The sequence below is a fragment of the Parus major genome, chromosome 3 (genome assembly GCF_001522545.3).
Source record: "Parus major isolate Abel chromosome 3, Parus_major1.1, whole genome shotgun sequence".
Classification (NCBI taxonomy): Eukaryota; Metazoa; Chordata; class Aves; order Passeriformes; family Paridae; genus Parus; species Parus major.
In genome coordinates this window covers 33,450,134-33,461,566 of record NC_031770.1, presented here as the reverse complement: position 1 = coordinate 33,461,566, position 11,433 = coordinate 33,450,134, and the positions used below count along the sequence as shown (strand labels likewise).

General features: G+C 41.7%; 1 protein-coding gene across 3 annotated transcripts; it reads left to right on the top strand.

The window, feature by feature from the left end:
- The first annotated feature begins 449 nt into the window (after positions 1-449).
- On the top strand, positions 450-11,399 carry LOC107201148 (protein ELYS-like). Of its 3 annotated transcripts, none has more exons than XM_015620344.3 (11): positions 450-565; positions 1,627-1,753; positions 2,928-3,181; positions 4,679-4,859; positions 5,653-5,860; positions 6,993-7,109; positions 7,752-7,836; positions 9,242-9,392; positions 10,039-10,198; positions 10,285-10,466; positions 10,917-11,399. In XM_015620344.3, the coding sequence occupies exons 2-11, from the start codon at positions 1,633-1,635 to the stop codon at positions 11,168-11,170; spliced, it is 1,713 nt and encodes a 570-aa protein (XP_015475830.1). In that variant the 5' UTR covers positions 450-565; positions 1,627-1,632; the 3' UTR covers positions 11,171-11,399. The 3 variants fall into 3 exon arrangements, with proteins under 3 accessions (XP_015475830.1, XP_015475836.1, XP_015475832.1); XM_015620350.3 differs by having other exon boundaries at positions 451-565; positions 10,066-10,198; positions 10,917-11,398; XM_015620346.3 differs by lacking the exon at positions 450-565 and adding an exon at positions 609-723.
- Positions 11,400-11,433: the final 34 nt, after the last annotated feature.

The window sequence follows — 11,433 nt, the reverse complement described above, 5'->3', positions numbered from 1 at the left end:
TTCCCTGGGGAGCCTGTTCCAGTGCCCAGCCACCCTCTGGGTGAAGAACCTTTTCCCGATATCCACCCTAAACTTCCCCTGACACAACTTCAGTTCTTTCCCTCTGGTTCTGTTGCTGGCCAGCAGAGAGAGATCAGTGCCTGTGCCTCCTCTTCCAATGTCATGAGGAAGTCGTGGATTGCCATGAGTTCTCCCCTCACTCTCCTCCCCGGTGGACAGACCCAGTGACCTCAGCTGCTCCTCATACAGCTCCCCTGCTAGGCCCTGAGGCCCCCACTACCCATCTTGCTTGCTCTCCTCTGGACGCTCTCCCAGAGTCGAATACCTTCCTTTGACGGTGTCTCCCGGACCGCAGTGTTCGCTGCGGCAGGAGGTGGATACGTTGTTTGTGGGAGCAGCCAGCAGCAGCAGCTCTCCCCGGCTGGCCCGGCCGGTGGAGGCGGGGCGCGCTGCTGCGGGTGCCTGGCAGCAACATGGCTGCTGCTTAGGCGGGCTGGGCCTCGCTGCAGGGAGCCGTGCTGCCTGGCAGACAGCACGGGGATTGTCCGACTGGCCGCTCTGCCTAGTAAGGCTTCGGATATAGCTTTGGAGAAACACTGGTGACAGGCCGTCCCCGTGTGACGCTGCTTTAGTGGTGTGGTGGAGAGAATAGAATCCTTAAATTATCAGGAGAAAGTCACTGAATGCCAGGCCCTGTTGCGTGGGTTGCAGGTGTTTCTGCAGGTGGGCTTGCCAGGTTGCTGGTTGTAAACACCTGTTGGAGAAGTAAATGTTCCAAATCCATGTGGATACAGCCTTGGGCAGCCTGCTTTAGCTGACGGCTTGGGCAGCAGGACAGTTGGACAAGATGGTTGTCAGCGGTTCCTGAAGGCCATTCTGGAATTCCGTTAGTAAGCCACAATTCTAGAACTGATGCTGGGAGGGACAAGCAGTGAAATACCACACTGTTGTGTTCTGTACCGAGCCCCTATGTCTATCTGGCCAGGTAAAGGAAGCAATGTAGAGACAAGCATTGACTCAGCACAGACTTTAGCAAATTTGCTTGCTTGGCCATGTTAGGCTGCAATTCTTGAAAGAAACCAGAGTGGTGTCAGACAAGAACCACAGCAGATAGCTGGGTGAATTTGCTCTAATGTCCAATTCTGATCTTTGTTGGTTTTGTTTGTTTTCTCACTTAAAGGACAGTCAAACCTTTGGTCTGCATCTAATACAGAATCTTAGCTGTTGGGGGCTATTGGGATACAGTGCTGAAATGCTTTCTGCTTCTTCTGCTGTGGGCTTATGTTTCCTGAAGAGCACAAACTTTTTAAAATTCTGAGAACAAATCTTGCTAACATGTATGAGTAGACTTGAACTTGGTGTGTTGTTCTCTTCCCTGTTATTGATCTTGTCCATCCCTCTGGATCACCTTTTGTTGGTGATCTTGTAAGCATCAGAAAAGCTCAAAATTCTCTATTTGCTCTGCTGTGAGGTGAAAAAATGTCCCAAGTGCCATTTCTTTTAAGCAGAAAAGATCTACAAATGATGTATGGGAGATTTTTCACTGCATACTGATGAAGCTTGGGTCAGTCTCAAAGATATTTATGGCTGACATGAGTCTTCTTGCCTTTTTTTCTTTATTTGCAGTGAAGAATGCGAGACCTAACGGCTCAGGTAACGAGCAGTCTGCTGCAGTTTCCAGAGGTGACTGTTGAGGCACTTGGGGAAGATGAGATCACCCTAGACTCTGTGCTGTGTGGGAAGTTTTCTGGAGGTGAGCTCTTTTTTTTTTTTCTGAGGTTTTCCTTTAAATTTGGATTTGGTGTAAAGTTGTTACTGGCTGAAGCTCAGGGTCGTAGCATCAGGTTGGTTCTGTTAAATAGAATGCATCAGGTTCTGCTAGTGCTGACAGGATATTTTAACAATTGGAAGTGCTAAGCATTGAAAGTGCAACAGCCTGCTCCAATCCTGTGCTATTTAAGTAATATGGGTGACCATGTGCTCCTCAGTTTTGAATGAAATAGAAGGCAGTTTTCAAGAAAGAAATAGTGTTGTTTTGGGACAAATTTCTTTATCCCAAGCTCTACATCCATCATAACATCCCATGCAGAAGTAGTTACAGAGACACAATGCACTCCTTTTTCTTCTCTAGTCCAAATAAAAAATGGAAAAAGGACAGCTCTGTTAAGAAGTGCCCACGTATTATTTAATAGGCTGCAGATGAGACCCAGTGAGAGTTGCTGAGAGCAGCTAAGCAGATTAGGCAGTTGACTTTCTCGGTGATCTGAAGGTAGAGCTGGATGCCTGTGTGGATGTCTTGGCGTCTGTTAAGACCAGGTAGAATCTTATCTCCCTGTCTGTAAGTGCAGTAATGGAGCTAATCCTTTGTATGAGCTTGAAGTTCCTCAGCTAAGGAACAAGTGTTAAATTCATCAGTGAAACAACACTTGTTAAATTCTTTCTGGGATGTGCAGGTGTAAAAGTTGAAATTTACGGATGCAGTGCCCACTTGAAGAGAATATCCTGTCCGAATCCCTGCCCAGAGTAGTCGTGCGTCAAGCAAAATTCTTAACTGGAAATGAATTAGTTTAGATGGGCTGTGTGTGAAGTATGCTTTGAGACTTTGTACATATTTAGGTGTTTTCTAGCAGAACCAATCCAAGTATGGGATACAGCCTGGAGCTCAGTGTATTGTAATCTTTATCCCAAAGAGTCAACGTTCTTGAGTGCAGGAAAGACAAGTACAAATGCAAAAGAATGAGTTTATTAATTCTAAGATGTATTGGTTGAGGATTGCAATGGGTGGTTTAAAAGAATGGTGGGGATGTAGGTCGGTTGCCCTTCCTCCCTTTGGTGCACTTGAGGGAAAGGCCCAGTGCCAGCGCCCTTGCTGTTGTTTCAGTTCTTGTGCTGGGGATTTGTTCAGTGGTGTTTCTTTTGCCTTGCAGGCAGAAGTGGCCTGGCGTGGCTGGCGTGTGGTCCCCAGCTGGAGGTGGTGAACTCAGTGACAGGAGAGCGTCTCTCTGCGTATCGCTTCAGCGGAGTGAACGAGCAGCCTCCCACTGTTCGTGTGGTGAAGGAGTTTTCTTGGCAGAAGAGGACTGGGCTCCTGGTTGGCTTGGAGGAAGCAGAGGGAAGTGTTCTCTGTCTGTACGACCTTGGGACCTCAAGAGTGGTTAAAGCAATTGCTCTTTCAGGGAGGGTATGTATCTTTTTGGGGAAATGAAGATTTTGTGTTGTTTGGTGCTGCATATTTCCATTTCAAGAATAGCTTTGGAATGTCTCTTTGAGGGTTGTATGTTTTCTATATTGTATTAATATACTGCCAGTTCCGATTATCCAGTCAAGAGAACCTTTTTCTAAACACCCCTTTCTGCATTTTTGTCATTTTTGTTTTAAGGCTCTAAGGAGCACCATGTTTCCGGTATTATTTCCCACGTGAATTTATAGTGATTGCATGTTTCAGGACTGCCATATGGTATTTTACCAAACTTTATTGGTTTGTATGAGGCAGAAGGGCAGCATTCAGATTCAGTGAGCTGAGAAAAGGTTTTGTTGTTCTTCCTCGGAATGTGTTGTCAGAGCACTAGGAGAATAGAGAAAGCATAGCATAGTGGAAAAACATGTCATTTCAGGAGCTTCTACATGGAACATTTTTGGAAGACTATGCAAATATAGTAAAGCTTCATTTGGACCCAGTTGTACTATGAAAAAATATCTGAAAAGGAAAATACTAGAAGCAGCAACCCTTGAACCTTGTCTAATTACACAGCAAGATGTGTTCTGTATTTCCTCGGCACAGTCACTAAGACTCAAAGCACAAGAATTTGAATAACCAAAATACTCTTGTTAGTCCTCTGAGCAGTAGAGAAGATTGAAAATCTAATTTGAATCATAGGAATTCTGAAAGAAAATAGAGTTGCTTGAATTTACTAGAGGTACATATAAGCTTGGAGTTCTCGTGTTGAAGGTAAATTGTATAGCAGGTGGCCGGGCAGTGCAGTCATAAGCAAGTGCTTGATGCAGGAGAGAATTTCAGGAAGCCTTTGTGTTTGGATATTTTCCCCCACTTCAGGGGGTAAATAACCTGCATAAAAAGATGGACTAGCTTGTGACGCTCCCTTCTTTGCTTTGTTTTCAGACAGTGCTTTGTTGCTGATGTAAAACTGTCTGCTTTCATGGTGCTGCGTTTGTAAGAGGCTGGAAGATAGCCTCAGTTCTTGTGTTGTCCAGCTATAGTGCAGGAGCCGTGGAGTGCTTGTGTCTGCTAGAGCAGTCAGTGCTGTCCTGGGTGTGCGGTGGGTGCTGAAGGGTCTGTCTTCACCTTGTGCTGAGGCTGTGGGGACTGCTTGGTGTGTCAGGGAGCAGAGGGAGCTCCTGCCTCAGGCTGAGCAAGTTCTTGTTTGGTCTCTTGCTGTTGTTTTAGGCTGCCTTTTAGAGTTTTCTCTGCCACCTGTAACAGTGTAAGCTGGTGTGCATTGAAAATTTTTGTTAGATATTATCAGTTAAAGTGAGGACCAGTGTAGATTTTAATAAGCCAGCATCTCTCTCCAACCCTTTGTAGGAATGTTTCATTCCCATGGAAATCTTATCCTGTATTTCCTTTCCTGTTTCTGCTGTGCCAATGCTGGCTTCCCTTCTGAGTGATTACTCTTGAGCCTGTCACAGAGCTTGGATACTAAGCTGCGGTTCCCTACAGGTGACGGCCATCGAACCCATCAGCAACGACGGCGGAGCCAGCGTGAGCACCCGGCACCTGCATCAGAGTCTGCGATGGCTCTTTGGAGTGGCAGCAGTGGCCACAGACGTTGGCCATGTCCTTCTGGTTGACCTTTGTTTGGATGATTTGTCTTGCAGTCAGAATGAAGTAGAAGCATCGGGTAAGCTGCTGTTTTTAAACTTGAATTTAGAGGTAAGAAGATTTGTTTCTTTTCCAAAGCCAGGTTGTATCCCAGTGAAGATCCCAGCGTGCCGACGGACTACTGCCATTTCTGCCATTGCTGACTGCTGACTGGAGATGGCAGTTTGATGTGGTGTGGTGCTGAACTGATCAAAAAATGGGGAGTGACTTAATACTGCTGCTGATGTTAAGAAGGCCTCTTGCTGCCCACATTCCCTTGTCCCTGTGATTGTTACCAGTGGGAGTAGGAATTTTTCCATTTGAGTCAGTGCAGCTGCGTGACAGGAAGTTGTGTTAGAGGTACCATAATTCTTGGGAGTGTTCTCCTGTTTCCATTAATGACTTGTGGCAGGCTTTAGGCTTGTGTTTTGAAATAAATGTGGCCTATCAAAAATTCTGCATTTGGGTCAGTGAATACGGCAGTTTTCAGATTGCATACGCTGTTTTGGGTGTGGTAAGAGTGGCTTCAGGAGCTCAAGTAGCTTCATCATGAGGCCCAAACTCCTGCTTTAAAGGGTGCAAGAAGAATTTGGCTGCAATGGTTACATTTGTATTGAGTTTTGAAATAGGATTGACAAGACCCATCCCATTGGAGAGTGCTTCTATTTCTGAACAGGTGCAGAGACAGGAGTAGTGAAAAAAAGGTGCTGCAGAAATGGGTGTTTTGCTTGGCACGGTAGAATTAGATTGTACATGTTGTATAATCACATCAGTTTAAAATGCAATGGAAGTGGCACAATGCATTAATTTCTTGCCTGTTTTTCTGTGTGTAGATCTCGAAGTTGTCACTAGAATTCCTGCTGAAGTTCCACAAAGAAGAGAAGCTGTGACCAGAGAAGGGAGGCATCTCTGTTTTCAATTACGAAGTCCTTCAGGAACAGCAGTATCAACCCTGTGCTACATAAGCAGAAGCAACCAGCTCGTTGTGGGTTTTTCTGATGGCTACTTGTCACTGGGGAACATGAAAACTTTGAAGAGGAAGTAAGTAGTCACTTCTACTTTGTCACACTTGGAGGTGCAGGGAATCTCAATCTGTCTGCTTCAGGAAATGTATTAATTTCAAGAACCCTTTTTCAGTGAGTGGGATGTTGGTTATAACCTTGGAGTGTTCAGAAATCCTCTTCTGAAATAACTAATAACTCCTGTGTGGATTAAGTGCAGCGCCTTCTCTGCTGTGGACTGCGATTGACTTCTTACCATCACTGTGGATAGAGATCTTATGGAATGTACTGGGACATGTCAGACAGTAAGGATGTGAGAGATCTGATTTTTATAAGTCAGTTTGTTCTGTGCAGTTGTATTCAGTGAAACAAGATGATGTGTGTTTTTCCATGTGACCGGTTTTAGAAATTATTTCTCAGAGCCAGTTACTGCAATTAGGGCATGCACTGAAAGGCTTCAGTATATGCATAATGGTTTTTTGTTGATTATTTTTCTTTAAGGGACCAGGATGGAACTAGTGTGACAAGATAATTCAATAGCTGATCTGTGCCTGAAAGCATATTCTTTCCTACATTTCAGCCTTGATGCAAGTAGGGGATTGACCCATTCCAAGGCATAGATGTACATCAATCAAATTTTCTTTGGAAGCCTTCGAAATGAGAATAAGAAACATGTAAATTTATAAACAATAGAAAAAAAGAAGAAATTTTTCAAAATCTGCTGAAGAGCAATCATACTTTAAATACTTGGCCAAAATCAGATAGGGGCTTGCTTTAGCAAATCTGCAGTTACCAAAAATTACTGATACATAAATAGATAGTGGAGACATAATTAGATGTCAGGAAAAGATTGTGAAGGTACAGCTAAGGTTCAGTCTGAAAGAAAAAGTTTGTTACAACGTCCAAGTAATGAAATGAGAAGCTCCTTGTGTTTGGTGTTGTTTTAAATATGTGCAGATTTACTGTATTTTAAGTTCAATATTAAAGTAGGTCTCAGGAAAAGTGTTTTTCCTAGCAGCTGAACGAATAATTTCTTTTCCTCCTCCTCAGGCAGAGGAGGACATAACCAGAGGTTATTGTTTTGATGGACAGAAATCTCCTCACCTTGACTGGTGCATAAAAAGTCACTTGCTTGACTGTTTGTCTTTTCTGGTTTTTTTTCAAACTTGTAGGCACTACACTCAGCTTGGAGGAGGAAGGATTCCTGTCTGTGCTCTTACTTTTCAAGAGCCCGAGAGTGATCTCCAAAATTGTTGCTACTTATGGGCTGCTCAGTCTACACAACAAAGGTGAATAGAAATCACCGTAAGCCACTGATTTTTTTTTATTTTTTATTTTTTAATATTTGTTCACACAGAGCTATCCCTAAAAGAGGCCAGTGACAGTAGTGCTAGTTTCTTCATGAGAGCTTCTGAAGTTTTTGGAGTCCTTGTGTGCCATTTCAGCTTCCCTGGCAGAAAAGGAATAATGTTCAGCAAACCAATCAATGGTTTCCAGCTGGGATAATGAATAAGAGTGTGGAAGTGTGTGCTGCATGCAAGAGAGGGACTGGAACTTAGGTGGGAAGGGGACAAACATACCTCTCTTAGCATCAGCCAGCTACTTAGCCCAGCTGTTCATAGAGTGGCAGTCTTCTTGAGCTTGACTTCAAAGCAGTTTTCATGGAGAATATTTCCCTATTTTAGGTCCATGTTGCATATTAAAGGTTTTCAGTGGTATAGTTAATATTTGCCCCTGAAGCTTTTGTGTCAAAATTTCCTCCTTTATGTTTTACTGGCTAAGTGTGACCAATTATCATGTTTCTGGAAGCAGTGTTTTTCTTTTCAACAAGAGCATGCTCTTAAGTTAGTTTCAGTTTAGATATAATAAAATGAAAATGAGGATTATAAAGCTGTTTTTTAATCAAATTTCCTCATTTATTTCTATTCCAGTGAAGGGAATGCTGTGAATTTACATCTGTTGCAGTTAGCATTTGGTGACAGGAAATGTCTGGCATCAGGACAAGTCATGTACGAGGTAAGACAGGCTTGTATATGAGAGATGGAAAGAAGTTTCCCTGAGTATCAGTTAAGTTAGCTCTTTGTATATAAATGAAAGCTGAAATTTCTAGTCATTAGGATATTTGAATGCCTGATGAGTTTATGGAATTATAGTGCTTTATCTTATGGAACTGTTCTTTAGTATGGTGGACATCTTGTTCAGGTCAGCATCTTTTATTAAAATTGATTTTATCTTTAGTCATTTTATAAGAAAGATAAGATTCTTTGCTTAGGCTTCATGTTAGTTTTTTAAAGAGCTAGTTTTGATTTTTCTCAGCTACAGTGCATGAGTATGTTATTTCCAAAATTCCTGAATAAAATAGAACGGAATGTGCATGCTTCAGGACAAATTTTACTTTTTTTTCTTTTCGGTGATTAAAGAATTTTTAATCTATTAATTTACTTTAGACAACTTTTATATTTATTTGTAGCATTTCCTAGAACCATAAAGAGAAAACTTGTCTCTTCTCAGATTAGAGGAATTAAATGTATAGAATGAGAATGTTGTTTCATGCCAGTTCATTTTAGATCTCTGAAAGTTTAGGAAACTTGTTTTTTGTTTGGAATTGGTTTTGCTGGGTTTTTTTAGTTTGGTGTTTTGTTGGGCTTTTTTAATTGTAGAGCTGCTATTTTCCCACAATACACACATATTCACATATTGTATGGTAGACAGGTTAAGTGAAGGCTGTACTGGAAAGAGAATTTCAGCTTCCTTAGAAAATGGTGGTGGCAGAGGTTCAGGGCCATCCCTTCTGTATATCTATTTCTGTGTATCTCAAAGCAGTTTGCTTACTCTGTAGTAATTTGGAATCTTAAACACATTGTCCATGTTAATCCCATGTGCGTCCATAAGGAATTGAGGGATGTTTCTCTGGTAAGAGCTCATGTGGTATGAAGGAAGGTTTTAAATCTCTAGGAAGTTCTCATTTTTTCTAGAGAGATGAGTGTTCACTCTACTGATGTGCCTATCGATAACGTCTCATGACAGACCGTTAGCTGCTGTAATGTCAGGTTCTGTAATTAAAATATGGAGCAAAGGCTTTGTGTGAAGATGTGTTGCATTGTTTCAGATGTCTCTTTGTAAGTATAGATTCAGGTTTTTAAAGACACCTTGATGATGCAAGGAATTCTGCAAAACGTGTTTAAATCTAGACTAGAGTTAGGGAAATGCTAAATTTCGAAACCGTGCAAAAGCCTTTAGAGCCAAACTTGCCCATTATGTCTTGACACTTAATTCTCTTGCATGTCAGATGTGGCTCCTGTTGATGGCAAACATACAGTAAAATAAGCATATTATATCAGATATTTGCAATAATTCATATTTAGGTATAATGCATGTTATTATTTCAAAATTGCCTTTCCTCTCCATTTTTTTCCTGCAGGGTTTTAAATACTGTGTCAAACTCTTCAGTTTAGCTCTCTCTGGTGGAATCTTTCCCTGGAAAGGGCATACCAGCAATACTAAATTCCTCAGCTTTCAGACCATAGAAAAATTTCACAACCATGCTGACAGAGAGGATAGCGTTAATGAAGGTTTGTTCTCGTTGTACCTGCTTGGTTATTCTAAACTACATGGTTTGGAAATCTAGGCAATGAATACTGTTCTATACCCACAGTTAAATATTCATCTAGCTGACCTTGCAGGGCTTATTAAAAAAAAAAACAACTGTGTGTTTAAGTTATGTGAGACTTCTTATCCCTCTGAACATCATTCTTTAAGGGAATAAGTAGCGTTTATTTTATGTTTGCTGGGATGCTAGAGCAGTGTATGGGGTCATCTGTATAAGGCTGGTCAGTTTGTTCTGCCAGTTGTCTGCACTGAACAGTAAGATCATTCTGTCTGTTGCTTAGGAATGTTACCTGAATTTGACTTGCATATGGAAATCAATCATGCTCCCTGAATGATACAACTGTACAAGATAAACACAAGTTTACTTTCTAAAAATAGAAGTCTATGTGTTCCTAGTGTATTTTCCCCCCAAATTATTCATCCAGCATGTAAAACTTAATAAATAATTGTGTTCTGTTTAAAACACATATAATTTGAATTAGAAAAAGAGGCACTATGACTGAAGCCCATTGCAGAGGTGGTTGTTATTTCATAAATTTTTTTATCATTCCTAGTAAAGAGACGTGTTTCATGAGAGAAATAACAGCAAATATCTTGTATTTTTTACAGTAAGAAACAATGTCTTGTCTTTGACAGTAATCTCTCCTGACACCAGTGTATCGATCTTCAGTTGGCAAGTGAATACACATGGTCAAGAAAAACCGTCTGTTTATTTGGGTGTGTTTGACATCAATCGCTGGTATCATGCTCAAATGCCAGACTCACTGAGGTAGGTTTTAATGAAGTGGTTTCAATATCCCTGCAGAGGGTTAATTTGAAAATTGCTGTTGAACTTATGCACTTGTTTTCTTTAAGGCCAGAAGAATTCCTTCATGATTGCCCCTATTTTGCACTGTGGTCACTGGATCCTGTAATAAGCATGACTTCTCCAAACCTCATTTTGGATATTCTGGTACACGAGCGTAGTCTAAGTCGGGGGGTTCCTCCTTCTTATCCACCGCCTGAACAGTTTTTTAATCCAAGCACCTATAATTTTGGTAGGTATTTCACTGCTTTTCATTTGAGTAGTGACAAGGTTCAGTGGAGGTCAAATGCTACTTGGTGGTTCTCTTTCTTGTTCATTGCTTGTCACACAAAATGCCAAACAAGAAAAGCCCCATAAACCTTCTCAGACCTGGTTACCATGTCCTGACAAGGTGCCTACTCTTAGTGAAACGTATCTGAGTTTTGGGTTTGGGGGCTTCTGTAACATAGCTCAGGAAGGGCTGATGGTCATCAAATGAAATGCCCAAAGCACAGCACCTGGGTAGCGGTTGAGATTAAGTTTCTACAGACAGAGAGTAACTAATTTTTAGGAAAGTGTGTCAGTGATGTGATGAAGGAAAGGGGTGCTGGAGGTTTGTCTTTTAGAGAAATAGAGCACTATTTAAAAAGCATAAACTGGTGATCAGGTAACGACGTCTATCAAACGTTCCTTGTTCCTGCAGATGTGACATGCTTGCTCAACTCGGGAATTGTTCACATGACTTGCACCGGCTTCCAGAAGGAGGTGACTTTTTTTTTTACTGTATTTCTGTTGGGACTGTCAAGAGATGAACCTTTTCTAACTTTTCTCTTGCAGTGCTTTGAGTGTCAGAGACCACTTTATGCTCACACTGCCTACTTACATGCATTTCCTGCCAGTTCCATGCAAATGATACAGACTGTTGTAGGGAGGCATGAGCAAGGAGTGAATGGCTAGAAAGGAATTGTTGTAGTAGGAAGAGAGAGTGTGGTGGAAGTGGGGGAAAGTGTCTACTTCTTTGTATAGTGTGGAGTTAGGGTTTTGACCCCAGTGAATTTGAGAAAGGAGGACAGCATGGAGAGTGGGGAAAAAAGTGATTAAACTGTTTAAGAAGAAATGCATGTTTTTTCTCTCAACCTTGGCCAAGGTATAACTTCTGAGGCACTGCACAGCTTGTGACAAACCCTTTCAAATTAAGTTCCAGCTCACTAAATGTACTC